This window comes from Aythya marila, assembly GCF_965140915.1.
Source record: "Aythya marila genome assembly, chromosome: 6".
NCBI lineage: Eukaryota > Metazoa > Chordata > Aves > Anseriformes > Anatidae > Aythya > Aythya marila.
The window spans coordinates 18,134,706-18,161,117 of NC_139047.1; the positions used below are offsets into that span (position 1 = coordinate 18,134,706).

The window sequence follows — 26,412 nt, forward strand, 5'->3', positions numbered from 1 at the left end:
AAACTCACCCCGTACAAAAGGCCAGAACAATGTTTATGCATCAGCTAAGACTCAGTTTAGCCTTCAAACAGGACTTAACTATGAATTTTATGATCCATTGGCTATGCACTGGGTCTTGTCACAGGGATGCCTTTCTTTCTCACCCTCACCATGTTCCTTACAGAATGATGACAATCAAATTGTGACACAAACTTCAACAGCAGCACTTTGCTTTCTCTAGTTTTATAATAAAATATCTAAAGAATCATTACAACTTGTATACTACACTTGTATCAATCATATGCGTCACAACTTCACGCTATACTACTGCTTTTTTTTTTTTTTTTTTTTTTTATTATTACCAAAAATTCCCCCACCAAAACCAAAAGGCAAAAATAGGTGCAATTTACCTTATTACAGTTTTTAGAGACTTGGCAAAGAGAGCTGCCTGACATACTGTCCTTATCTGGCATTCCTAAAGTAAGGATAGAATACAGAAAATAAATACTATACATACTTTAAGTAACAAAAGAAACACTTATTAATGGAAGAAGCAATTTGATTTAAACATTTATTAATGGAATAAGCAATTTGATTTTTTTATACTTTGAAAAAAAACATAGATGAATGTGTACGTTAAGTGCAAAACATTTATTAAGGCAGTTTTTCTTCTCTTAGGAACATGAAAAAGAAAGTTAACTTCTGTAAATGCTATAAATACAGTTTGTTAGAAGTAGTACCGTCTCACAAGTAAGTAATTTAAACATGGATACAGGAATTAGTTGTTTTTTTTGTTTGTTTTTTTTTTAACCACTACCTGTGTTTTAATACCTCAAATTCAAATGTGTCGTGTTTGCACTTCCTAGCACAGTTATGCTATGCTACATTATTGTTTCACAAATAGACTATATTGATCACATAACATATTACCCAAAATTTACAGACATGACTGTAGGCCATCAGATATCACCCTGGCCGTTGTCTAAATAATTCTCTGGCAACTAAATAAAAATACCTTGACTTACAGAAGTGATGCATTCCAAAGGCTGCCCTTGGATTCATGTCTACACCATTATCCCACAGTTTGACAGGCTCTCATGATGCAAAGCCATACCCAAACTTATTTACCTATGCAACTAAGGTCAGATAGCAGCATGTTTAGTTCAGGTTATGTGTCCCAACATGAACCGAAGTTCCCAAGCAAGCAAAGTAGCCCAACCTAACTTAAAAATAAAATAAAATAATAAAAGAAATCACTCTTTGTTAAATTCATTTTACTAGCAGGACTCACAGCTGCATTCTATAGAATTCATATACCAACTACAACTAGTTAAATATTATGCAACATAATACAGTATGTTTTAGTCAAGAGGTCTGTCCCACAGCGCAAATTTGTGCACAACTCTGTGTGCAGTTGTATGCAGTTAGGAATGCAATCAAGCAAGTTCCAAACTATTTCCTCCTCTATGGAATATTAATACAGTGGTAATGCTGAATTGAATTTCATATATTAATTTCCACACCCCAAAACAGAAGACTTTCATTCGTCATTTTTCTTCTCTTTTATAATTTTTCTAGCATTTGATTTCTACCTCCTCATACTTACTGTCATTGTTGGAGCCAGTTTCCATAACACCATAAGGAGGAGTGAGAAGTCCAGACATATACTGTCGATATTTCTGGAAGACAGCAATGGCAAATTCCGTCAGGTACAGATAACTAAGTCAGTACAGATGGATAATGTGGTACGTACATTTGTGTCTGCTGCCTTGTGCTTCACACGCATATAAACAATCTACGACTGAGCCAGTCAGATGTCTTTACTCTTAATGCTACAAGACCAGCTTTCTTGATTTAAGCACTCTGTCTTTATTTTATCAAAATTTGTGCTAAAAGAGTTCCCTCCTTGATCTTCCCCAAAGCATGACTTTGAGAGTTCTAGTACATCAATATTGTACTTAGTTGTGTGATTTCCCACAAAGGCTGTTTTAAAGCTTTTCTGAAATTACACTACTCAGCTAAACTCAAGCTAGAAAGCTGATTTATTGTATGAATGGAGATGATGCTGTGAACTAAGAATTCATAAGACTCACATACCGCTACAATTTCGGTACCGGATTTAAAACATACAGGATTTAGTGCTAGGACTAAACATTTAATTCCAACACACTAAGCAAGCAAAAGTTTGTTTTTCAAAACCACAAGGTTATGAAACACACAAACCCAGCACCAACTCTACATATACATACACACTAATACCATAGTATCAAATGAGATTTTGTAACTGTAAAAATAATGCCCTTTGTACCACAGTAAACTACATAACTGTAACTGATGTTGGTAACTGGTATTTTTCTTCAGTGAATGCTGGTGACATGATCAATAAGGTTCAAAGCTCTGTCTAGGGTTTAAAAAAAAAATCACAGAAGCTAAAATATAATATGAAGGAAAAAAAAAGTCCTTTTATCTCATACAAATCATTCAATAAATGAGACATTTCTGTTTTCAGTCATGCTAGATTACTGCCATAGTTAAGGGTAAACAGTTATAATGCCCCTTTCGAAACTCACAGAGCAAGCTTGTGCAACAGGGATGCTGATGGTCAGCATAAACAAAATTGTAATGCCATCCATAGGTTGTGCAGTGAGCTGAACATGAACAAACAACTAGCTGAAATTCATGTAGGTTTCAGCTAAGGACACATTAATTGAGTTGGAAAACTTCCCTTTAGTCCAATTTTAATGTAAAAGATTTATCCTTTGCTTTATGGAGCTGTAGGGATGTTTTCACTTTTTAAATGTTATCTGCTGGATTTTAACAGATGTTTGCATTATACTTTTAACATTTTTTTCTTTTCTGGAGATGGATATGAAAATCTCATCAGTTCTAGCAAGGAAGAATGAATGTCTTGCATTCTAAATAATAACAAAACCTGCAAAGATTACATTAATCTAAATAATCCAATCCTATTTTTAGACAAGCTATTACATCCTAAAGCTTAGTAACATATTATTTAAATCTCGCCCATAATCCAGCTGAAAACTCATAGGAGCAAAATTATGTTTTATTCCAGGTCAGTCACACAAAATACATACTACTTAATTTGAGGATAAAACTCTTATTTTCTTTCCCAAACTCTGCCTCCAGTTCTACGCCTGGAACTCAGCAAGAGGAAGAACACAAGAAGTAATTATTTTCTCAGTTCAATAAATAAACCATATACATAAAACAAGGGAAAAAACTCATTTCAGTTGTCAAAATGAAAGAAAGGAAAACATATCATAAGGGGCTGAAATAACATTTTATTCAAAGAGTAGATAAATGTTTTGTCCTATTTTCTACTGAGCTCGGTTTTGAAATTTGGTTTAGAAATAGAAAATTGAAATGTTTCATTTGGAATAAGATAAAATTAAATTACATAGGGTATTTTTTTCCTGTTCTTTCTCATCGTTCAGATGATATTCAGTTATTTGTTCTGTTTTACCCATAACAGCATTTTCCCAGAAATACATTATTAGTCTACATTTAATCCAACTTGATAAGGAACTTGAATTGTAGAACAATAGTAATTTTCTTTTAACTTTTCAAACGTATGCATTGCCTATACAACTTTCATAATCGTCACACACTGCATGGCAGTTTCCTTTCTCATTAATTCTCTAGTATTTTTCCTGCTTATTCTTCTCACAAAATGAAGCATAGAACACACCATACAATTTCCAAAAGATTTGGGGGCCCAGCTTAACAAAAAATACCTGCAGAAGTCTTACAGGCATGATAAGCCAGAATTGCATTTAATACTTTAAAGCCGATGTATACTCTTCACACTGAGCACCCAATGTGCACGATTCCACGTTTGTGCTAAAAAGACAACTCTGTAGGTCCCTTATGTAACTGCCCTGTGTAATGTAAGGGATCAGTTGCAAAAAGCTGTGCACAACTGTGCACCATCAAGCAGCGGTACCCAAAGGTATTGTAAGCCAATACTTTATGGTTTCTGGAACCCTATTCACATTTTAGGAATTTGTCCTTTTTAAAAAACAACAACAACATCTATCTTTAGATGTGGGTCTGATTTTCATCAAATAGGCAGGGAAGATAGATGTACTCTTGTACTCTGCTGTATTATTTGCACTCACGTACTGTAAGCTTTAGGAACACTTGTGGATTTCTTGTTCTTAGGCCCCTAACCACATTCAGCCCCACCTCATTCTCAGGATGCCAAAGGCCACAAAGAGCATAAGCATAGGCTGCCAAGGACCTCAACTTTGTAATCTTCCACATGAAGGTCCTACCCTGCCTTGGAGTAAGTCTACTAAGTACACTGGCAGAGCAAGCCCAGTGAGCAGCACTGCCTGTGAAGGAGGTCAGCCAGCATTACCAGAAGAGCCACCAATCCTGGACGTGTGTTCAGAAAGTTCAGTTTTTCAGACTCCTCCAGGGGACCTCAGCATGAATTAAACTACCTGGTTATCTTAAATGAAGGCTAATATGACTGCCTACGCATGGTCTTCCATGAAGACACCTTGAAGGGGTGCAGGCTGACATTGGAGGTACAATTTACAACTAAAATTGTGCCAGCTCATAAGCCAAATTAAATGTCAAAGGACACTCATTTTTCAAGAAGTCTGGGAAATGTTGTCCATTGGGAAACCTGAGTATGCAAAGAGGATGAAAATAACTGCAAAGAGATTCACAGTATTGAATGGAGTAACGAAGCTCCAAGCACGAGCTCTCTCAAAGCTGAGATAATGAGAAAAAAAAACAATGTTGAGTGTGAGACCTATCTTATTACTATAATGTCTGTAAATGAAAATACAGTAAGTAAAAATGTAAAGGTAGGTGGCATTTAAAATGACCCTGAATATCAACAAACTACATATTTACAAAATGCTTCTTAAAATGTGTTCTGCTGTTGGTATGAACTCTGGAAAGGCCTTCCTTATGAAAGACAACAACAGCTATCATATAAGCTTGTTTATTACCAAAAATCTTCTAGTTCTGTAAATCCAACATGACAGCAGGTTTTAAAACTACACTCAGTGACCTATTCACTCTGTCTTCAGATTTCTACTAATTTACAAACTCTATCATGCAATAGCTTAAAGATCAGACGCTTCCTGCATCTAATCTGACAGCACAAATAATAAAGACTCTATTTTTAGTTTCAGTTACTGACCATCTCATAGCCACGCAGTGGTAAAAATTAACATGACCTTTTCAGTCACTGCTATATAGCCTAAAGCACAGAAGAGTGCTGACGAGGAACAGTAGGGGATGGGAGGGAAGGAAGCAAGCAAATAGCACTTTCCTCACTGGGGAGGCACAGAGGATGAACTTTTTCATCAACAGTTTTTAAGACCACTCATTGGTTAGCTGGTGACGAGTCTCAGCTGTTTTCATGACTACAATGGATTTTCTTCTACACCATGAATGCACTCTGGTAAATTTTTTATATCATAATGTTTAGAAAGGCCATTACTGTAATTCTAGTGCAAGCTATCTCTGAATCCCTTATGCATTCTTCTATTGCACATAAGGTGTATAAAATATGTCTTAGTAGTTAATCCCTTCTCTTCTGCTGCAACTATTGAAAATATCTAATCCCTGTTTAAAGAGAAAGAAAGATCAAAACCCGAAGATCTATACAATACAAGCACTCCAAAACAAGCCAGGCAGATATGAAGAAAATAGAGTAGCCTCTGTTCTCTTCCATGTGCATTGCATAGCAAAACCACCACACTGACAGGAACAATACACAAACGGTGAAGGAAAGCCCACCTGGGCATAAAGTTTTAAATGCAAGTTCCACACCAGACACACCCCCAAGTCCAGCAGCTCTCAAGTCAGCAGAGTAACTGATGGGCCATTCAATAAGGACTTCAAACAGTGATGGTACTCAGCACTGGGGAGTGAAGTCTGGCTTCTAATGCTTCCCCATGTCATAGCAAACCTACACATGGCTGGAATTGACAGTCTTCTAAAACTAAAGAAGGTTTAGTTTTAGACCACAACACACAGGTGATTTTCCTCTTTCCTCCTCTTAATCTCCCCCACTCACAGCCTCGATATGTAGTAGCACTACATGTATGTATTGACCTGTCCCGTGGCTGTTTGACATTGGGTAGTAAATCATTGTTTGAAGCTGCTGCAATAATATAACCTCATGACTCACATCACTTCAGTTGAACCCTAAATTACCAGATGCATTTCTACTGCCTCCTACTCTGTCTACCACTGGCAGCAGAGATGACTAGGCAGAACCTGCATTACCTGCAGACTTGACAGTAAAACAAAATAATTAATTTCAGTTCTAGAAATCCTAGGCCAAACATCAAGGTGACCTTTCCACACACATTCTTCAAAACCTTGTGTAACTACTTTATTAGATGTTATTTTGACAGTTACTTGAGTTCTGTAATCCTCTGTGCTATTTGCCTATAGTCCGTTAATGGTTTCTCTAGGGTGATGTAAGTTGTAGCTTGACAGCAGTTCTCTATTTTCTTTTGATAATAAATAATTGATCACTGATGCTCTCAGTACAATTTTGTTCTTCCTCTGAGTTGGTTGTGCCAGTCATACCATTTTGGCAATGAATAATCTCCCTTGTGAGCTCAGCATGGTGCATCATTTCTTCTCTTTCCTCCAGAACAATATGAAGAGAGCTGAAAAGAGACCAAGAAGATCTCTGGACCCTCTTTTCACCCCCAACCAAGCACAGCTTGTCATCTCAAAGTCTAGATCTCTGCCCCTAGAGCTGATGCTCTGAAGATCGTTCCTCACAGAACTAATTTATAGGAAAATTCTCAGGTCATCTGCCTGCTATCTGTTAGTGTTTTCCAATAAAAAGTGCCTAATGTTCCTACTGAATTTTACTAAATAAATAACAAATAGGCATAGTATTTTTTTTTACCCAAATCTTGTTAAAAATGGGAAGAAAACAAGCAAAAAAAAAAAAAAAAACAAACAACCACTCACTCATTATTGCCCAATATTATGTGCTGAGATGCATAGAAAACTCTAGTATAATTCTGTTTTCAGACTCTACCTTACTAAGTTTACAAATTAATAAGTGTATTTCTTCTAAGCAAGTTTAGTTGGAAAATTTCCACACATTTCTGGCCAATGCTGCCTGAATTGGATATTTCAAAAAGGACCTGTCCCATGACTGTTTAACACTGGATGGTAAATCATCATTCAAAGGTGCTGCAATAATGTAATCCCAAGACTTGTATCACTCCTGTTGAACCCTAAATTGCAGTAGTGAAAACAAACTACAAACATACTTGGATAAGGGCAAATTCACAGGGTTTGAAGCAAACCTTGCTCCTCAGCATCAGCTCTCTAAAGCATCAATTCCCAACAGCACCACAGTAACTGACCTGAACAGTAATCGGGGATTCACACTGGGTCTCCTGCCTTCTGACTGGAACACATCCACGCTTCCAGCCGTCTGCACAGGCTGACACCTGACCCCTCTGATCCGCGAGCTGTAACACAGCCACCCCACCTGCATATTCAGGCTTTTTCCCTCCGCTGCTGGATGAGCCACTTTGCTTATAAAGTATAATTTACATCAAAATTCACTCTAGAACAAACCCATAAACACAAATCTTAAAATCTGGTTCTTCAGTGAGGTTGTAATGAGAGCAACCCAGGCAGGCAAATGACACGGCAAAGTTGCACAGATCTGTTCGTGAATTTCACTCTGATTGCTTTGGGGAAAATAAAAACAAAACCATAAGCTTCTTCACAATAGTTTTCCCCCATCTCCAAAGAGAAACCAAGCACTTTACATTACCACCACACAGCAGCCTATTAAATGAAAATCAGAAATCCTGCTGACTGAAAGCGACTCCTGCCTGTGGCGATGCCAGGAGATACACAAGTCATATCAAAAGAAACAGGTTTGTACAGAAGTACAAAACTGTGGCTGAACAGTGTGAGAGCACCTTGGCAGTTTCTCAGCCAGACCAAGAGAGGACTAGACCCCAGCACATGTTTCAAATCTGGGCCACATGTAAGACTGGGTCCAGCCCCAGCTGTAGTGGGGTCCATTTGGGCTGGGAGCCCTTGGAGAATGCAAGGCCCTCAGGGCTGCAGCTCCGACCTCACTGAGCTCTCTTCTTGCTGGGTGCTGCTGGCTGCCCTGCGGCCCTGTCTCTGCAGTTCCGCTAGGTGTTTGCTGCAGGTGGGTCTGTATGGGATCAACGCCTCACCTCCAGTGTTCGCTGCAGGTGGTCTGCCTCCTTGTGCACGGCAAAAACATGTGCTCCACTTGCAATGTCACAGACTGCGTGCACCTCACCGCCTATCTCTGCACTTGAAATCCGTTTCAAGTCGTTAAGCATACATACAGCACAACAGGATATTGAGGGGTGCTTTTATCTCAGTACAAAGGGGAATTTCATGCAGAAACTGCCTACCTATATTAGGATGGAGAATATCAAGAATCCTGAATATTACTAAGCACTAGCATTTGTGATTTCCAGATTATCATCCAAGTATAGATAAGGGAAGAGAATTGAAGTATTTCTAAAGGAAAGGGTAAAGACAAATTAGAAAATAAAATGCTACAAAAGAGAAAATAAATCTTCATATATAGTGGAAAAATAGAAAATAAAATTCAAAGATTCTACCACAATTTACTGAACAGAGACTGTTTTGTACACGTCAGTCTACTCAAGTCATTAAAACAAGATAGACAAGGCCTGAAATAGCAGAAATGAAGTACCATTTAGTGATATTGAGATAAAATAAATACAGGAAATGCCTGTACTGAAATTGCTGAATCCTGATCCCAGAATTAGTACAGTTTATATAATGGCAGATGAATCTGCATCTTTTCTATTTATTTATCTGTTTACCATCTTCTGAATGTTTCTGTATGGCTCTAATCAACTATGCTTTAGATTTTATTTGATCTCTTTGTTTTGGAGCCATATATTTTTCTGTCACATTCCCACTTAAATCAATTTATCGTGCTTGAAAAGCTCCATGTGCCGAATTTGCTTGATCACAGAATCCCCTTGAGTTTTAGTTGAAAAGAAAAATGCACCCAGCTCACTGAAATCACGCCAAATAGCAGACTTGGCTACCAGATAGAAACCCGAAGATAAGAATGCACTGCAAAAAATCAAATCCAAGGAAATTAGAGCATGAGCAATGATTAAACAAATTACACAGCCTATTCTGCTCCATCTAATTTAAATATAGAAATGACATCATGCAGCCTTCTGATTCTGTCTCCTAGAGGAATCCACTCAGGAAACGCAGTTGGGTGGAGATGCGACTTGGTTGGAAGGGTGGGAAAGATTGCATGTACTTAAAAGAGGACAAAAGAAAGACGAACAAACAGCCCATCTGATTTATGTGTTTTCTTTTACTGAGCTTGTGTAACCATAGAACAAATGCTATATTTATAGTAATACATATATATAACAATTCAGCTGCCTTCGACGTGAAGTTCAGTTTTCAGCCAAAAATGGCTGAAAAAGAACATTATGTAATTCTGTATTTACTCTTTTACAGTGATATCTGTTGAATTTGCTCACTTTAAAATCAGATGATGATGATGTCTGTCAGCGGCATTGCTTCAAACACAATATAAGATCAGAAAAATCTCTTGTAGGAGAGATGCAGTAAATGACACTTTAGCTGGAATTTTCTGAATGATGCAAGTAGCAGAATGGAATCTCACTCCTCTTCAACACTTCTGCAAAGCTAACGATTGTAAACCCGCTTCTTTATTAGCGAAGCCAACAGATAGGACTTCAAGAGAGCTGAACTATTAAGAAAAATGCACTATTTTAACATTTTTTCTACCACTACAGCCAACCATTAAACCTACATTGACAACATTTAGAGTGAGCTATGTCTGGTGTCATCTCATGGGCTCTGTGCAGGGGAAACATGCTTTGAGAACAATTTATGAAAGTTCTGCACACAGAAGACTTCCTTTTACCCTCAGGGAGTCACAGCTTCTATTTTCAGATACACTACAGTAACAAATGGAGAACCAAAGAAACTCTCTTTCAGATGAGCTCAGTTTGGGTGCACTATGCAAAAATGCAGCATACAAAGAAGACCAGAGGCAGGTAATAAGAGACTTACAAATACAAGATGATGCTGGCATTACCCAATTCCTTGCCTGGGCAGCTGTGAGCTGCCTTCTACATTATGTCCTCCATATGGTGCTTCTCCCTTATCTTTTCTATTTTTCTGGATCAGAGCTTCATCTGAGGCAAAAGGTCACACCAGGAAGAGGTTTATGTTTTAAAGTACTTTGACAAAACAGTAAATTCTGGAATTGCAGCAACATACATGTCTTGTTCCTGATCACATATCCTAACCTGTGTAGCAGCAAAAAGCAAGTTTTTGTACTAGACATGTCAGAACTCAGCAAAAGTCTCTGTATCAAGTTATTGCTCCAGCCTGAGACTGTCACGTTCCAAATACTGACGTCCTGATCCACACATCCAATACATCTTTGCATGACTGCTATGAGGAGGGCTTTACCTTAAGAAATATATGTGGAACTAGGTATGTGCCACTGAGACAGAGAGAAGCTGCTGACCTTCCAGGGCAGGCTGTGCTCCAACAACAGGCTGAAGCCATGCTCCTCTACTGAAATTCTTAAGGTCAGCACAAGGTCTGTGCAGTGCTTAAGCCCTAAAAATAGGTTTTAAGTACAACTTAAATGACACTTAAACTGGCCTCACGTTGACACTGTATGAAGCAGTGGCTTTATCCATTGCACGTAAATAGTTTATTTTCTTCCCTCCCTTCACAAGGAGATGTGAAATGAAAAGAAAATGCAAAATGGTGAGCTGATTTGGAACTCAGATTTTCATACTTACAACCTACAAGCACAGAAGTATGTTGGTCTAGAGTTTATTTTCATATGGAAGGAAGCTCTGGGTTAAATATTAATTCCTCTCAAATCAATATAAACCTCTTAATGAGTTCAGTGGGGTCAGTCGAATGCTGTGCCTTTGCTTCTCGCAGAAGCAAGCAAATATCAGCTTCCAAAGTGATTGTTTCTACTACAATTGTGCCTAACTATAATGATGATATTTGGTAAATGCAAGCAAATAAGTAAATATACAAGGGAATTTCCTTTATAACATTAGTCTTACTTCATTGCTTTTAAAAATATTATTTTGATTACAGTGTGAGCTGCTTTAAAAGCTGCCTGTGCAGTTCTCTCAGCAACACTGCTGTGAAATCAAAACAAGTATAATACCAAATAATTAGGGGGAAACCTAAAGATAAACTAAGTAATTATAATTTCAGGAGTATGACTGAACGTAGTCTACTCCTCCTGGTGCATGGAAATAAGCATATTGCAGCACAGAAAGTCACTCACAATCAGATTGGTATCAATTGACAGGACCCCAACACACCTGGGCCTCCCAGCTCAGGCAGTCAGCAGGCAGTGCAACGGCACCGCTGGAACTGTACTGCCAGCACAAACCTCTTATGGACTCAACTTCCCAAATCCAAAGGAGTCCCTTTCTTACACAGCATAGTATAATAGATGCTGCCTATGGCAATTCCCCACTGGAGTTCATAATAATTGAGCTATTTTGTAATTCCCCATACACAGTATAACATCTCATTGCCCTCATATTTCAGGCTCCCCATGAAGTCCTGTGAAACACAGTCTCTTCCGACGGACTTGTAAGACATCATCTTACCCAATGATACCAAAACATATTTGGATTGGAATGACTGATTTTTATCAAACTGATATGCAAACACACAGTAGCAGTGGTTCAGCTGTGCCATAACAGAGGGATCAGGTAAACTGCATCAACATTCTGTAATGCAATGGCATTATTTGCATAGGGCAGCTTTCAAGGTTTTTTCCTCTGACTGGAGCCAGAGAAAGCAACTTCCTCGCACCATGGACATCTTATTTAGCTGTCAGTCCCTCACCAAGTCTAAAAAGCCCTCACACCTAATGCTGTTCTGCAACTGAGTCTTGCTGTGGGGTGGTTCTCAAGCAATCCTCTAGGCAAGAAGTGACATTACTCTTTTTACCTTGTCCCTAGAAATATTTTCAAACCTTGGGATGAGAGGGGACAGTGATAATCAGAAGCATGTAGGGATGGGAAACAAGAAAAGAAGTCCCACTGGAAGCTTAATATTTAAAAATAAAGAAAAGTTAGTAAGACAGATGGAAGGAAAAATGTTTTAGGTAGGAAGGAGTTATGGGTAGGAGGTGAGTGCAATATATAGCCTAAACAGAACTCTTTTAATTGGAAAGGAGGAAAGTCAGAAAGTCCTAGTAATTTATATACAGTTTGTCTCAAAATAATTAGACAGTGGTTTCAGAAACAACACAAAAAAAAACTAAGATAACCATAAAAAATTGAAAGGACTCTCTAGGGGAATCCTCCACAGTTCACTGAACAGATGAGTTATCACAGGGAGTGCACAGATTTAAGGGAATATGGCCAACTGTAAGAGGGGAAGGAAAAAAAAAGTGAGGTAGCCCATGGGTATGCCTAATAAATGAACTCTCTTCTTGCCACCAAAGCAAGCAGTTCTATCAGTTGATGTCATTGAAACAGCTGAGTAATTTCCCAGCTGACAGAAGCTAGGCTCATTGAAGCTGGTTGCCTTTGTGACAGTTTAGGCTTAAAGATTCTGCAGATCCAGATGAACAGCACAAACTACAACATCAAGTCTCCACCAACTTTCTAGTCACAAGCTTAGTTTCTGTTTTTCATAGTGAAGCACTATTTATGTTTGTTATTCTTTATCTCATGGCATTGTGATATCAGTAACAAGCAAAACCAGAAGAAAATAGGATATAAAGCGTAAGCTTTAAAGGATTTTAAATAGCATAAGCCAAGCAGTGTCCAAACCACCTCATAATCAAAATTTTTCTGAAACTCTGAGGAGTGACTTGTTTAAAGAAATTATGCAACTTTCTTCCAGATTTATTCAGCCAGGTAAAAATAATTCAAATCCACTTGGTTACCATTTGAAAATTACTCAGATTGTGTATTTTTCAGACTGAACATCAAGCAAGTAGCCTAGTTTGAGTAGGCTGATAGTTCAGTGTGGGCAGGAGTTTCATATTAAGATGCCTTGGTTTCTATTCCTTTTTTGAATGGGAATTTCTTTCACAGGGCAATATATAACCACGAAAACATCATTGCACTGATTATTATTCATTATTATCAGCCTTCATTCTCTCTATGATCTATCATGTTGAAGATTAAAACAGCATTTGTGATGTACAGGTTGTCACAGTCCCATCCGAAAAACACGCTCCCATCCAAACGAATGATGTTTGTCACACCCTTGCACCAAAGCTGTACCACCAAAAAAGCAGGTAACTAATAAAGAAAAATATTCTGAAGAGAAGTTTAACTAGATATAACCAAATTAAAAAGGACAAAGCTATTGCTATTATACTTACGTGGAAGAACTATGCAAATTGTGATGACGGAAGGCTGTAATCAACCAACTGTAAGACCAAGAGAAATAAGACTGAAGACTAACAAACAGACCATTAAACCATATGCCAAATACTGTATATGCACCAACACAGCAGTTCTGTGAGGCAATTTGGCAAGGAAATTTCTCTTCTGAGGGGCAATGAGAAAAGCTGATTCCTGCACTAAGGCTCCTCCAGAAACAATTTGCCGAGCCCAAGCATCCAGAACCCATCAGCAGAAATGCCCAAGTGCTGGCCTCTTGGGGGAAAGACAACTTCTATAGGACTGACTAAAAATGCTCTCAGTGAAACACATTTGTAGTGTTTAACTTTCCATTCTGGAAGACCTGGCTTTTAGAAGTACATTCTAAAACTTATGTTTCGTTATAAAAAGGATATACATGATGGTAAGCTCACGGGGAATCAAACCAGTTTTCTGAACTTTTGTGTGTCCATTAGACTCAAGCAAATAACCATTTCTTCTGTGTACCCACCTTGCACATGGCTAAAAATAATTTCAGCAGCATATTGAAATCTCAGCCTACCCCATTCAACAGATAGGTTTAATACAGGCAGGACATACAGTAGATCATTGATTTTGAAAGTTAAACTTATTTGTAGTCCTTCTTTCAATTGTACAATTCTTAGAAATCTTTGTATTTCCTGCTGCTTCTTTATGGAATCATATTTTGTATGTTTGTTTAAAGGATGTCAAAAAAGTAGTAAAATAAACATATCAGGCTGTGCTGGGGAGGCCCCACCACCTGCTTCCCATGAACCTTGGCTGTTCTTTTTTCAAGTCCGCTGGAAGCAATGTACTACAAGGGATAACATTTACACAAAGCAAACAGCAGTGCTAGATAAACACGCTGTTTTTACATGGAGAGCAAGCAAAGCACATTAGTTTTCAGAGGGCAGCACTCATTGTCACCCACTTCACTGGGCAGCAGCCAGCTGAGCAGTCTGTACACATACATGCTGGATGGCTAATGGTCCCAGGTGTAACTCCAAACTAGCCACCACATACATTTGCTAGCATAAGTAGATAAATCATGGAAACTGGGGTTAATATCTGTGGCAGAAAAGAGACAAAAATTGAAAGGAAATAAACTTTTAAACTGCTCAGTAAAACTTTTCAATCATTTTCAATAGCTCTGATTATTTTTATATCCCAAACTTATTTTTCAACTTCAATTCCTCGTATTAGCAGTTCTCTTGTGTTTTCATTTGTGACCATGTGATGATGTCCTAAAGCTGCAACTTTTCAGTTTTGGAAGATACCAGTACTGAAGGTGTTAAGCATCTGAAACAGATGGAATGGCTTAGGAATGCATTGCTATTGCTCTCTGTCGCAGTGGTAAAATACATACGTGGGCATTCTTATACACTCCTGATGGAAGAGAGGCAGGTTTTATTGAGGAGGAATCTGATAGACTTCAACCTTTTTCCGACAACAAGACAAGTGATTAATTCTTGAAGCAAGAGCATTGCTGTACAGGGATGAGACTTTCAGTCCTCCTGGAAGACAAGGTCCCTGGCAATACTAAAGTTAGAACACTTCTTAATTGAAGGGCTACTTAATTTGCAATCACCTACGCTCCAATCTATTCTTGTAGGACTTTTTCCTCTATTGTGAAGCAAGACAGATAAAGCTTGTTATTGTCCCTTTGATATTGTGTATCCACTCACCGTTCAAAGAAAGTCTTTATATAGAATATGTAGTAAAATAAGCTACAGTATGAGTCACACTGCAAAGAGTCCATGCTTCTTGAGTGTTATGAGGCACCAGAGGAATCAAATGACTTGCATATGAAAAAGAAGCATTATCTACCAAGCCACAAGTATAATTATGAAACAGCCTTTAAGAAAGGTTTAATTAACAGAGAAAAAGTTGCCTTCATATCTAAAAGCATTTCACATAATTCTTCTGCTAACGTGAAACTCTAAAACCATATTTGAAACAAGTACTGCGAAGTATACTATAATAAAAACCAAAACACATTGGAAATAAGGCAAACTTTTTTTTTTTCCAATTTTATATAAACCTAATTTTATATATATATAAGTTTTGTAAAATATGGGTTAACTGCTTTTTATCTGGTCTGTCTTCCTTCAGAAATTCTGAGGGAAATTTTAGTGTTATAGAACAAGGAAGCTGTACACATATGCTTGATATTTAACTGGCTAGTTTTCAATTAACAAGTATTCCCCTACATACTGCTGGCTATTTATTTAGGGAGCATCACAGAATGCAAGTTTAGCATTATACTGTCCTTTCAGTTTTATAGCCCTCAAATTTCAATGAAAATCTTGATAGCTTTTAAGTAAGATGACCTCTGTTTTCTCTATTTATACAAGCTTATTATTTGTGCAATTCCTAAGGAGTTAGAGGAAAGTCCACCATATACAACCATGTTGGCATAGATCCTCAGCTGTCATAAATTAACAACGTTTCACTGGCTTCAGTGAAGCAGATTTATATTAATTGATCTGTTCCAATGACACTAATGATCATCAGTCATCTTGTAGAAAGGCATGTTTTCTGCTAACTGGTACTCTGGAAAAGATCTCAGGAGATCTCTGCTATATTCCCAAGTCACCATGACTAATCCTTGAACCAAACCTGCTATATAAAGACATCTTTAGCTGAGAAATAGGAAGTTTGACTAGCCTGCAGCCTTAAGGAGATCTACTGTTCATTTCTGCAGTAGGAAATTTAATCACTGGGAAGGGCCACATCCAGTCAGCCGACGTCCCACCTGTGCCCTAAGCCCTCTTCTATTCACAGGCTCCGTTGCATTGCCTTACAAATAGGGAACATGGATGAGCATAGGACTTACAAGTTCCGTGCCCACAGTCTTTATGTTAAAGAAGAATCATGTAGCAGCTTCAGAAATTGTTTTTACCTCCAAAATTTAGGAAATCACAGCAGGTTTCTAAGAGCAGTAAACAAAAGCTTAATGAAACGGGTATTAAAAACTCTCAACACTTTCCTGAAAACACCTGGCAGTAACTTCTCAGGGCAAAACCACAGTTTTCACATCACCAGTATCACCTGAATTTGGCAAACTTGACAGATACTACAGCTCTCACGTGATTAGAAAGAGCATCGTAAATAGGCCTGCAGACCTATTCAATGACTACATTCTCCAGTGAGGGTCAGTAATGATGGCTTCAGATAGAGCTAATCCTTCCTGTGAACAGAAATAAGTGGGAAAATCCATATCAAAAAAAAAAAAAAAAAAATCATGCTAGTGCATGAATACCTAATAAGGAATCATTTATCAACAAGAGCATGGATAAAAACTGTTACAATTGCTACAAGTGTCCAATGATGCCATTTTAAATGTTAATAAAGTGAGCAAATAAGAGCCTAAGTAAAATTAACTAAAATGCCAAGCAAGATCAACACTGCCAGAACAGACCTACTGATCTATTCTGCCTCAGGAAAGAAACTAACGGCCCTGATATACCACTGTTACTCTGATTTTTACTCTGACTTTTTGTAAGATATGTAGAACTCCAATAATGCTCAAATACCTGGTTAATTAGAGCAACAGAGAGGTGATTCAGCTGAGGTGTCCACTGTGCATACTAGAAGCTGGAAGAGATGACGATGGTCAGAAAAGCTATTTCAAACTACCAGAAGATGAAAGGCCAAAGCAACAAGACTTCAGACTCAGCCAACACTCTTTGCTGGAGCAGCAGTCCCACTAAAGAGAAGTAGATTGTCTTTTCTCCAACTTGCACAGAGCTACGTTTTATTTAGATCTATCGCCATCATCCTAAACAGTACAAAGAAGCACACATGGATATAAAAAAAACTCCTGAAGTGGCTCTGTCTAGAAGAAAAGGCTACAAAGAGGCTGAGCCAAATCATCTCTGAATTTATCAGTATGTTTTGGAAGTTTCTGAAAGATAAAAGATGTCTCCCCTTAGAACTGTAATTCTCAGTGTCACATGTTAGGCTTCGCTTACTAATGAGAGTCAGTACTACGTTTGATCTGTTTCTTTATGGTTCTCCTCTCATGTCTTGCAGCAGGATGGTCAAACCTCTGCAGCTACAGCATCCAGAGCCCAGTTTTGTGATGTCCCCTCCCTTCCTGCATGGACAGGTAGCAGAGTTGTTGGCCGGCACTGAAACAGCCTGAGGGGCAGCAAGAGACACTTGGCTACTAGGCAGCATGCTGGCCAAACAGCTGCTACCCCAGTACCTGACAGGAAAAAGCAGAAGGACAAGTAAAAGAACGTGCAGACCAGGCATGACCTGTTGGGCACCAGGGTTATTCATGAGGGGCTCTTTGATTCAAACTCTGTCAGTACGTCACTATCCTGATGAACACAGCCCAGTGGAATGCTACTGAATGAAGCACTTAATATTTGTAAAATGCTTCAAGGTAAGTAGATTAAGGATACTATAGAAGTGCCAGCCAAAATAATGTTGTTCTGACACTGCATTCCTTCAGGAGTATACAGATGCATGGTACAGAACGTAATTGGGCTGGTATCTCTTTAAATATAGATCATTAGAGCTCCACTGAGATTCCCATCAGTGTCAGTAAATCTGTGTACAAAGAACTACTCATTTGATTATCGTACAATGCAAAACCCCACGCATATATCCACAATGATTATATATTCAGTACATTCCCTTTTATGTCAGTACATCAACTGTGCTTCAGCTGAGATTTAGCATTCACCGCCACATTCAGGCGAGTATTGTCTTGCTTTCTCATCTCCCACACTTGATCTGCCTCTTTAAACTTGGCACTTCTAGCAACCTCTCCCAGCTAGGTTTTAAAAGTAGATTCTTCTCTCCTGTTCAATAAGCAAGAGAATGGTATATAATTTCCTGTTTTATGTACAACATCTGGCACTGTAGAGAGAACCACTGCAAATCTTACCAAAGCAGCAGAAAAAAATAGCTGAAAATCCTCCTGCATGGAAAACGGCTCTGCAGCATTGGCTATAAAACCCACTACATATTATATGAAAGGTTAGTGGATTTCCTGGCAGAATATAGTACAGTATGTGGGATTTGATTGCTATATAGAAACAGAGCAGAGAGCGCGCCTTCTATCAAACACTAAATGATGAACCTCAGCCTGATTTTTCCCTGCATTAAATTGAAAATGCCAAGAGAAATGTGGCAGGTGTCTACACTTTCTAGTGTTAATATTTTGAGTGATAGCCTACACAAAGCATCTGCAACCATCTTCCCTATTTAATTGGCAAACAAGCTGAGGGTACAAAATTTCCCAAAGCACCAGAATGGCTTAAGCAACCACACTCCATTTATAGCAACAGCTTAGACACTTCAGAAACTATATAGCACTCATTCAGTGACGCAGGGAACAGAATTTAAAGACATTTCAGCATTTGAGACACAGTTACCCAACCATTGGCCCTCTTAATAATCCCACAAGAAGTATATGACAACTTGGGGTTTCCATGTCAAGTTCGGAACTTTATCAAGCTTCCAACTCCAAAAAGAGGGCTATTAAATGAAGATAATCCTCTATTAAAATGCAATCTCAAACCAGGGAATCACGATGAAGTTCACGTTTGCAATGACAGAACCTGATAAGGGCATGTAACTGCCGGGTGGGATTGGGCAGGGAATGATCTTAGAGTAATGTTAGAAGCTTATAAAGTGGCAGGAGATGAAGAGCTCGGTGTTTCGTTCAGGCTGTTCGAGCACTGAGCAGACTGCCTGGATTGGAGGCCCGCTGAGGCAGGTAGTTTCCTGGTTTCCCTTGTTGCACACATGTAAACATCCCTTCCCAGGGGACGAGAGAGCACAAGTAGGATGAGAGGCTAGATTCAAACTACCAGAAGATGTGGCCTTCCAGCCACTTGTAATTTCTTGAACTTTCCCTATTAACAAAGAGCAACATTGCCTTTCAAACCTTTGTGCAAAATCCTAGCTCTTCAGCTGTCTGTCAGCACTCAGCCATGTTAAGGAGCCTGGGCACGAAGTACCTGAGGTCCTGGTGGTGTCTGTGAAGCCAGGACTAGTCCATGGAGCTTGGATATTTGCCAGGTTGTTTTACCGGCCCTGTCTGCAGGAGCACTGCCTACCTAAGGGTCAAATACCTACAAAAACCTGTCCTGTGCATTTGTGGAAATTAACTTGGAACCTTGCCATACACTTACATAAGGTCACGACACGATGTAGTTGCTTGTCGGTACTGATATTTATTGAAGTGGAATAAAGCGCTATTCATGAGGTAAAAGCCAGCCCAATGTTTTATTCAGAATTAAAATGCTTTTTCCAAAGAGGATGGCTTTTTTCAGTGTGGTAAGCACTAGGCCAATTCTGTTTCCCTTAGTGTCAGAGGCAGCTTCTGAGAACAGCAGCCCTAATTTGAACCATTATGCTGGCTGCTCAGGGCAACTCCAGTCTGGCAAGCCAGCACCATCTCCCTGGGGGATGAATACAGCTAAGGGTGAGCAAGCAGGCACAAAAATTGGAACTTGGGCACAAGGGTAACTAGGGACTGAAAAGTCTCTCCTGACTAACTGGAAAACTAAATTTTCCTATTGTGAGCAAGCTGGAGGGAAGCTGGTGAAACTCTGTTATAACAAACTGCATTTCGGAAGTGTTCTGCCCAGAGAAAGGCCAGGACCATTAGTGAGACACCAGCAGGAATTTTTATTTAAATTTCATTACAACTGAAATAATTACTGACCAGCAGTGGGGACTATATATTCCTCCCAGGTCTCCATTCTGTCTGAATTCAACAACATACCTGCAGCCTGGACATTTAGGTTAGACCAAAAATTTTATCTACCATGTACATTTTTTCTAAACACATTTTCACTGAGCTATTGCTGCATACCATTATAATTTAAATTATGAATGTACGTGATACATACAGCTGACACTGACTTCAAATTGTTAAAGCAAATGAGGTACTATTGTATGTCTTGTTAACAGGTCATATGATTAATCCCAGAAATTTCCACAAGGAGCAGACCTACAGCAACAATGGCAGCCAGTTTATGTTTTTAGGGCATTGCTATCCAATGGCAAGGTCAGCCCAGATTCAAAAACATTTCTGACAATCCTGTGATTGTGATTCAAAATAGATTTTGTAGACTGCTGGAAACCTGTTCAGCGTCCTTTTAAGAGGTGACAGAAACCATTAATATTAATAAACTCAAAGGTACTGGCTAAACTCAGGGAGACCTAAGAGGATTGCACTTGGAATGAAACCAGCAGGACTTTAATGTTAGGCAGGGAAGTGTTTTTACAGACTTTTTGTAACTATAAATAAAAATTATAGCAGTATTTTTTGAAAAGTTCTTCTTCCCCTAACATAGTAAGGCTTACATCAACAAAGATCTCAAATGCTAAGCTTTCATTCAGGTGTAACTATATCTAATTTACACTTCAAGAAGTTCAAGCAATAGTGGATGTAGCTATTCAACACCATCCTCTTGCAGGCCTCCTCTTGCACCCTCTTCCCTCTCTCTCACACCTTAGTCTACATCAGTAGATAATCACCTACACATCCAGTTTTAAAACTCAGTAGACATTGATGAGACTGAGTGGCAATGCATGATGTTACTCTGTCTATAAATCTCATTTCTTGTGATTCCTTTCCTAAAAAAACAGTGCAAATGCAGACTACGTTCAACTCTTCACACCTTCCCATGCAGCCCATGGCTGTAGGCAGTGGCTCCACAATACAAAGCATTCAACCTAACAAAGGCATACAGCCTGCCCAGGTGGTGACTCCTATTCCTGTGCCCAACATGTCATCATCTTCATCAGGTCTGCAAAAATGGAAGGGGGGCAGGTTCCTGCAGTGGACGGGGATTAATGAATAAATTTAAATCTTTCAGAAATTGCTGCAGACAGAAAAAAAAAAAAAAAAAAAAAAAAATATCCAGAAAGCGGCAATGCAAACACTGAGAGAACACTGCAATCAGCCTCTTTGTAAGTTGAGCAAATAGCTGCTTTTTTTTTTTTTTTTTTCCAGAAAAGACCATATCCAGTTAGACATTTGCAGAAATAACCAAAACACCATAAAACTCCTAGAAAAAATAAAAAAAAAAGATCACTTGGCTTGCTTTCCAATGTTAACATATATATTTTGTATCTTATATCTAACACCTTAGCAATCTTTCAATGCAAAGATTACACACACATACATACGGCGTATATTCCACTCCCTACTACAATTCAGAGCATCTCACTGAAGCAATTTAATTAACATCAGCCAGAAAAAAAGAAAACTGTATTGCTACAACATAAAGGTGATTCAAGATCGATTTGTATAATCTTTCTTCTCATAAAAATAATGAGTCTTTTTCTACTGAAAGAAGAACTAAAATAACAATTGACCCTCCTGTCCACCCTGAATTTGTATGCGCTGTCTTGTTTCTGACTGTACAAAGATGAATACCCAGATCAGCCAGCCATTTCTAATTGTTTGTCTTCCAGATCACAGAGCATGTTAAAAAGAATCTGACTGGAGCTGGCACCACTACCCTTTGGCCTGTTCACAGGGCAGGGAGAACCTAGGTTCTATAGGTTGCCTGCATATCACACCTCTACCAAGCTTTCTGGTTTGAAAGAGTTCTTTGAAAATAACAGTAACCCTTCAGGCTTTGTTCTTCAATTTTTACAATATTTTGAGCTGTTTTGTTTCTACTAAGTTGATAGCAGACAACTACTGAGAAAAGAAAATTAGTCAATGATCTTAGCAAGTGTGCCAGAATGACCCAGTATGTAACACATTTGGACTATTTCCAGAACCTTTTGTGTTACATCCTAGTTATCATGTGCTGTTACATTGGATCACATTACTTACAGAAACAAAGATAGCAACACTGAACTCATACGCATCAAATGGGACAGTCTACATGTATTCTCTTCACAAATTGCTATCACAACTTTCAAACAAACTTAAATTAACTAATTCAAACTATGCTACTTTCCATGTCCCGATACCCCATTTCATCATCTTTTCCATTAGAGTTCCAGCAGTGCATTTAGGCAACTGTACAGGATGTCTATCTATTCTTTTCCCTCTGCACTAACTGTCCTAGAGCCTTCTGTAAAGCTCATAAGCATATCTAATTATTTGGCTGTCCTTGTGACCCATCAGAGTAGAAAAACAGGCAGGCATTTAAAACAGGCAGGCGTTTGGTTTCCATGCCCTTTTGAGAGCAGATTTTATCAGCAGCCATTCACTGGAGCTCAAAGAAAGAAGCAGACAGAGGAAAAGGCTGGTGTGGGAGCTGCATGGGTCATGAGTACAGTCACAGCTAAGATGACCACAAGCCTAACATCCTTTTTTGCTGTGGGTTGCCCACCTCAGGCCTGGGGTCTTATTGCACATTTCCAGAGGGGAAATTTAAACTGTCTGTAGATCTATCTTGGGATTTAATTATCTTCAAACTAGCACTAGGAATAGAAGTTGTAATGAATTTATCTAAAAATCAACTAACTTCCCACCCTCCCCTGCAATTCCCCCTGAAACACTTGCTGAATAATTTGCCAATTAAAAGCTAGACAGTCCACGAGTTCACTAGTCGTTCATTTACAAAAAGACACAGGGCATCCATTTTAATGCTGCAGTCACGTTTTAATCAAATATTCATCCTCAGAGGTCTTTGAAGGGAGGAGATATGCTCCCTTTGACAAGTCCATTCTTGAAATAATTTTTTTGGCTTAACAGTTAACAGGTCAAACAAGAATGCAGCAGGCAAGTCATGGATTAAATGTTATTTTCAATAAACAGGACTCAGCGACATCAAGCAAGAGTCAGAATGCACAAACTGAGGGGGACAGGACAATAATCAGGACATGCATTGACTTTAAAAGTTTGCCATTGTCCAATTGTTTTGGATAGCGTGCATGACAGCGCAGGTCATCTACTGGAGCAGGCAACTTCAGACTAGGGGCTGCAAAAGCTCGGTGCTTCCTTGCACCCGAAGTTCCATGAGGAAATGTGACTTGATCTAATTTTGGAATCTGGAAAAAAGACAAACATCAGGAAGGAAGTTTAAAAATATTTGGAAGTCCTTTCAAAGGAAAAGGAAACTCAAACCAGATATATTCAAATGGTAAAAAGTCAGCATCAAACTGCAGTGGCATGTCTCTTTGGAAACAACACACAAGGACTGCTGGTCCCTCTCTGCTCCATGTCTGAAGTGTTCCAGAAGTCACTGCCATCTTTGGAAGGGTTTAACCCAGTGGTTTCCAGTTGTTTCTGTATGTACTGGTATTGCAGCCCTCCAACTGTTCATATCCAACACACACTAAACGCTACTGAGCTAGGTCTGCACAGACCTCCACAAAATCTCCATTTGGTTTCAGATGCTCCTATCCATAGAACAACCTTTGAAACAGAAGTCTGGAATACTCCAGACTCCATGGATGATAAACCAGCATGAGATCTTATAAGAAAAAGGTAAAGAAAACTACTCTCAAGTTCCTGGGAAAAAGATGCGTTCCCCTATTTCCGTACAAACTTTTCAGTACCATGCACACGCTGTCAGATAGTACAATCCTCTGTGGATCTGCTTAGGCCAATGCAGAGTGTTGGACAAAACCTCACCCACACCTTTGTGGAACACCAGGATCATCTCAGCTCAGCACTGGCAAGTACAGACTCCAAGGGATTAGTTTTCACTCTATTTAAGATTTTTAAAATTCTTAATTCACAGAGGAATTAAATGAAGACTATTAGCTAACTCCCAGTTGTGAAAGAGGAAATCCTCATCATGCCCTAAAACAGCCTAATTTACATTACAGTAACTGTCAGAAGGGTGAATGGCTGCATGTTTGACTTACAGTGACATCAGAGAGCAAAGGTTTCCTCCCATTCTCACTTTGTCCTCCCCTCCTCTTCCTTCCTCCCACCCCTTGTTTCTGACAGCTCCATAAACAGTACAAAATTCATTCTGAGCCAGGGAAAAGGGGGAAAATGGACAGTGAGAAGAGGAAGAGTGCTACCACCTCCTCCTTCCCTCATCTCTCCTCCTCCTGCACAGTGGCAAAACAAACTAACAGCAAAGAAAACCAAAGGAAGGAAAATGAATAATGTATAACACTGAAAAATGCCTGTCTTGAAAATGCTGGTTTTCAAGGCAAGGTGCTGTAATGTTAGAACTGGCCATCACCACTGAATGGAAGAGAATTCCAGCGAGGCTTTGTAAAATGAAAGAGCTCGAGGCTCTTTTCCCTCTGTGTGTGAGATGAACACAAGTGTCAATGAAATTTCACAACGAGGAAAAAAGAATATATATATACACACACACGTACATGAACACAAACCTGTTTCCATAACATCCTTTTTAAAGTTTGAATACAACTTCTATAAATTTCAAGCAATTCTGGTATAACAAGAGACAGTCTAGCCTCATCCTCCTCTTTTACTCTAACATGCTCCAACATACTCTGCTATGATCAATTTTGAATTCATAAACTAAACAAGGCCCAGCTGGGTAAATAATGAGCACAGATAGCACTGTAGGAAGTGGTTATTTATCCTAAATCCGCCCCCATACAATCCCATACCCTTTTTCTTGGAACCAATGTAGTACAGGAATTTCATGTTTCAGCAATACAATCTATGTCTTCACCACAAGTGCTTATTATAGAAAGCTCAGCTTCTTCTCTTTTTAAAAAGTTCACCAGTGTTCTCGTACAGTCTAACTTTGTTAACTCACCTATATTTTCAGCTGAGTAAAGTATCCCACACTTCCCGACCTGAGCTGCTATGCAGTACTGCTGTATGGTTTTTCAGAGAATGTGGTAGTCAAGCCCATCTGTAGTTGTACTTCTGCATTTCCAAAGCTCTGTACTATCACTATGCAGTGAGCTTTCCTTCTGACATATGCATGTCAATACTCAATCTCTGCATCTGTAAAGTGCTTTGGCATCTCTGACAAAGAAGGACTCTATGTAAAGGTCAAGTTAATAACCTTCTTCTTGAGAAAAAACATTTTAGGAGAATTTAAACAGAGATACAACTCTAGCATTCTGACATTTCTTACAGCTGCTGTTTACTAGCTAAGTTCTGTGCTGCTTAGAGTCATGTGTGTTCACATGATCTGCTAAGCTGGGGGCTTGGCCTTGAACTTTTTTCTCCTGCATTTTAAGATCTACCCAGCAATACTTTTATTGTATAGCACCAAGTGTATGAGCACACATGTAAAGGGCATGTGATGGCAGCTGCATCTAAATAGTTTATAACTAGTCTGTCCTTTATCACTATTTCTTTGGGTATTGAAATTATTTCATTAAAATTTCAGGAGCTTTTTTTTTTTTTTTTAATCAAACAAACAACTAAAATGAATGCAATTTAAACTGCACTTAGCCTTACATGGCAACCACAGAGTAAAGGAGTTATATGTTCAATTTTCATTTTCTCTAAATGTGAGAATATGTATGCTAATCATCCTTAGAGGATATTGATACCAATTTTTTCTCTACCAAGACTGCTTCAATATTTATTTAAAGGCTAGGACAGAATGGAATACTAACACTACCATTTCAGGCTTCCATATGAGTAATGCACAATGCATTAACTCTCTGGAAAGACATGAAGATTATAAACTGAAACTCTGTCCAACGCTATAGTGATAAGCATTTAGAAATATAAGTGATCATTATAAGAATAACATAACCCATCCAAATCCATAGGTCAGTCAATTCTATTTCTGTGTTGTAACAGGAACTGTGGCATTAGCATAGGGCATTACATGAGGATTAATGACTAGCCGGAATTAATGGCCCTTGGCTATGCCTGAGGCAATGAACTCCTCCCACCTACTCATTAATCCCAGGAGATACTTGGGTTTCCTTTGGAGCATTAACATCAGAGGGGGTTGTGGTTTATTTTGTTTTGTTTGAATAAAATCCTTTCTGCACAGGATTTTTGTGCTTAAATTATTTGGATTATATGCACATGTGAGTAAAAGTACTGTGAATTAGGGGGCTGAAAAGTCATATCAGTGCC

At 38.8% G+C, this 26,412-nt stretch overlaps 1 protein-coding gene across 1 annotated transcript in view; it reads right to left on the minus strand.

The window, feature by feature from the left end:
• Nucleotides 1–26,412, minus strand: part of RAPGEF4 (Rap guanine nucleotide exchange factor 4) — a 152,341-nt gene that overhangs the window by 76,807 nt on the left and 49,122 nt on the right. The window contains exons 5-6 of the mRNA XM_082763226.1: nt 1,586–1,658; nt 390–454 (exon numbers count right to left, since the gene is read on the minus strand). Coding sequence (XP_082619352.1) covers nt 390–454; nt 1,586–1,658 — 138 coding nt within the window. The remainder of the gene's footprint in view (nt 1–389; nt 455–1,585; nt 1,659–26,412) is intronic.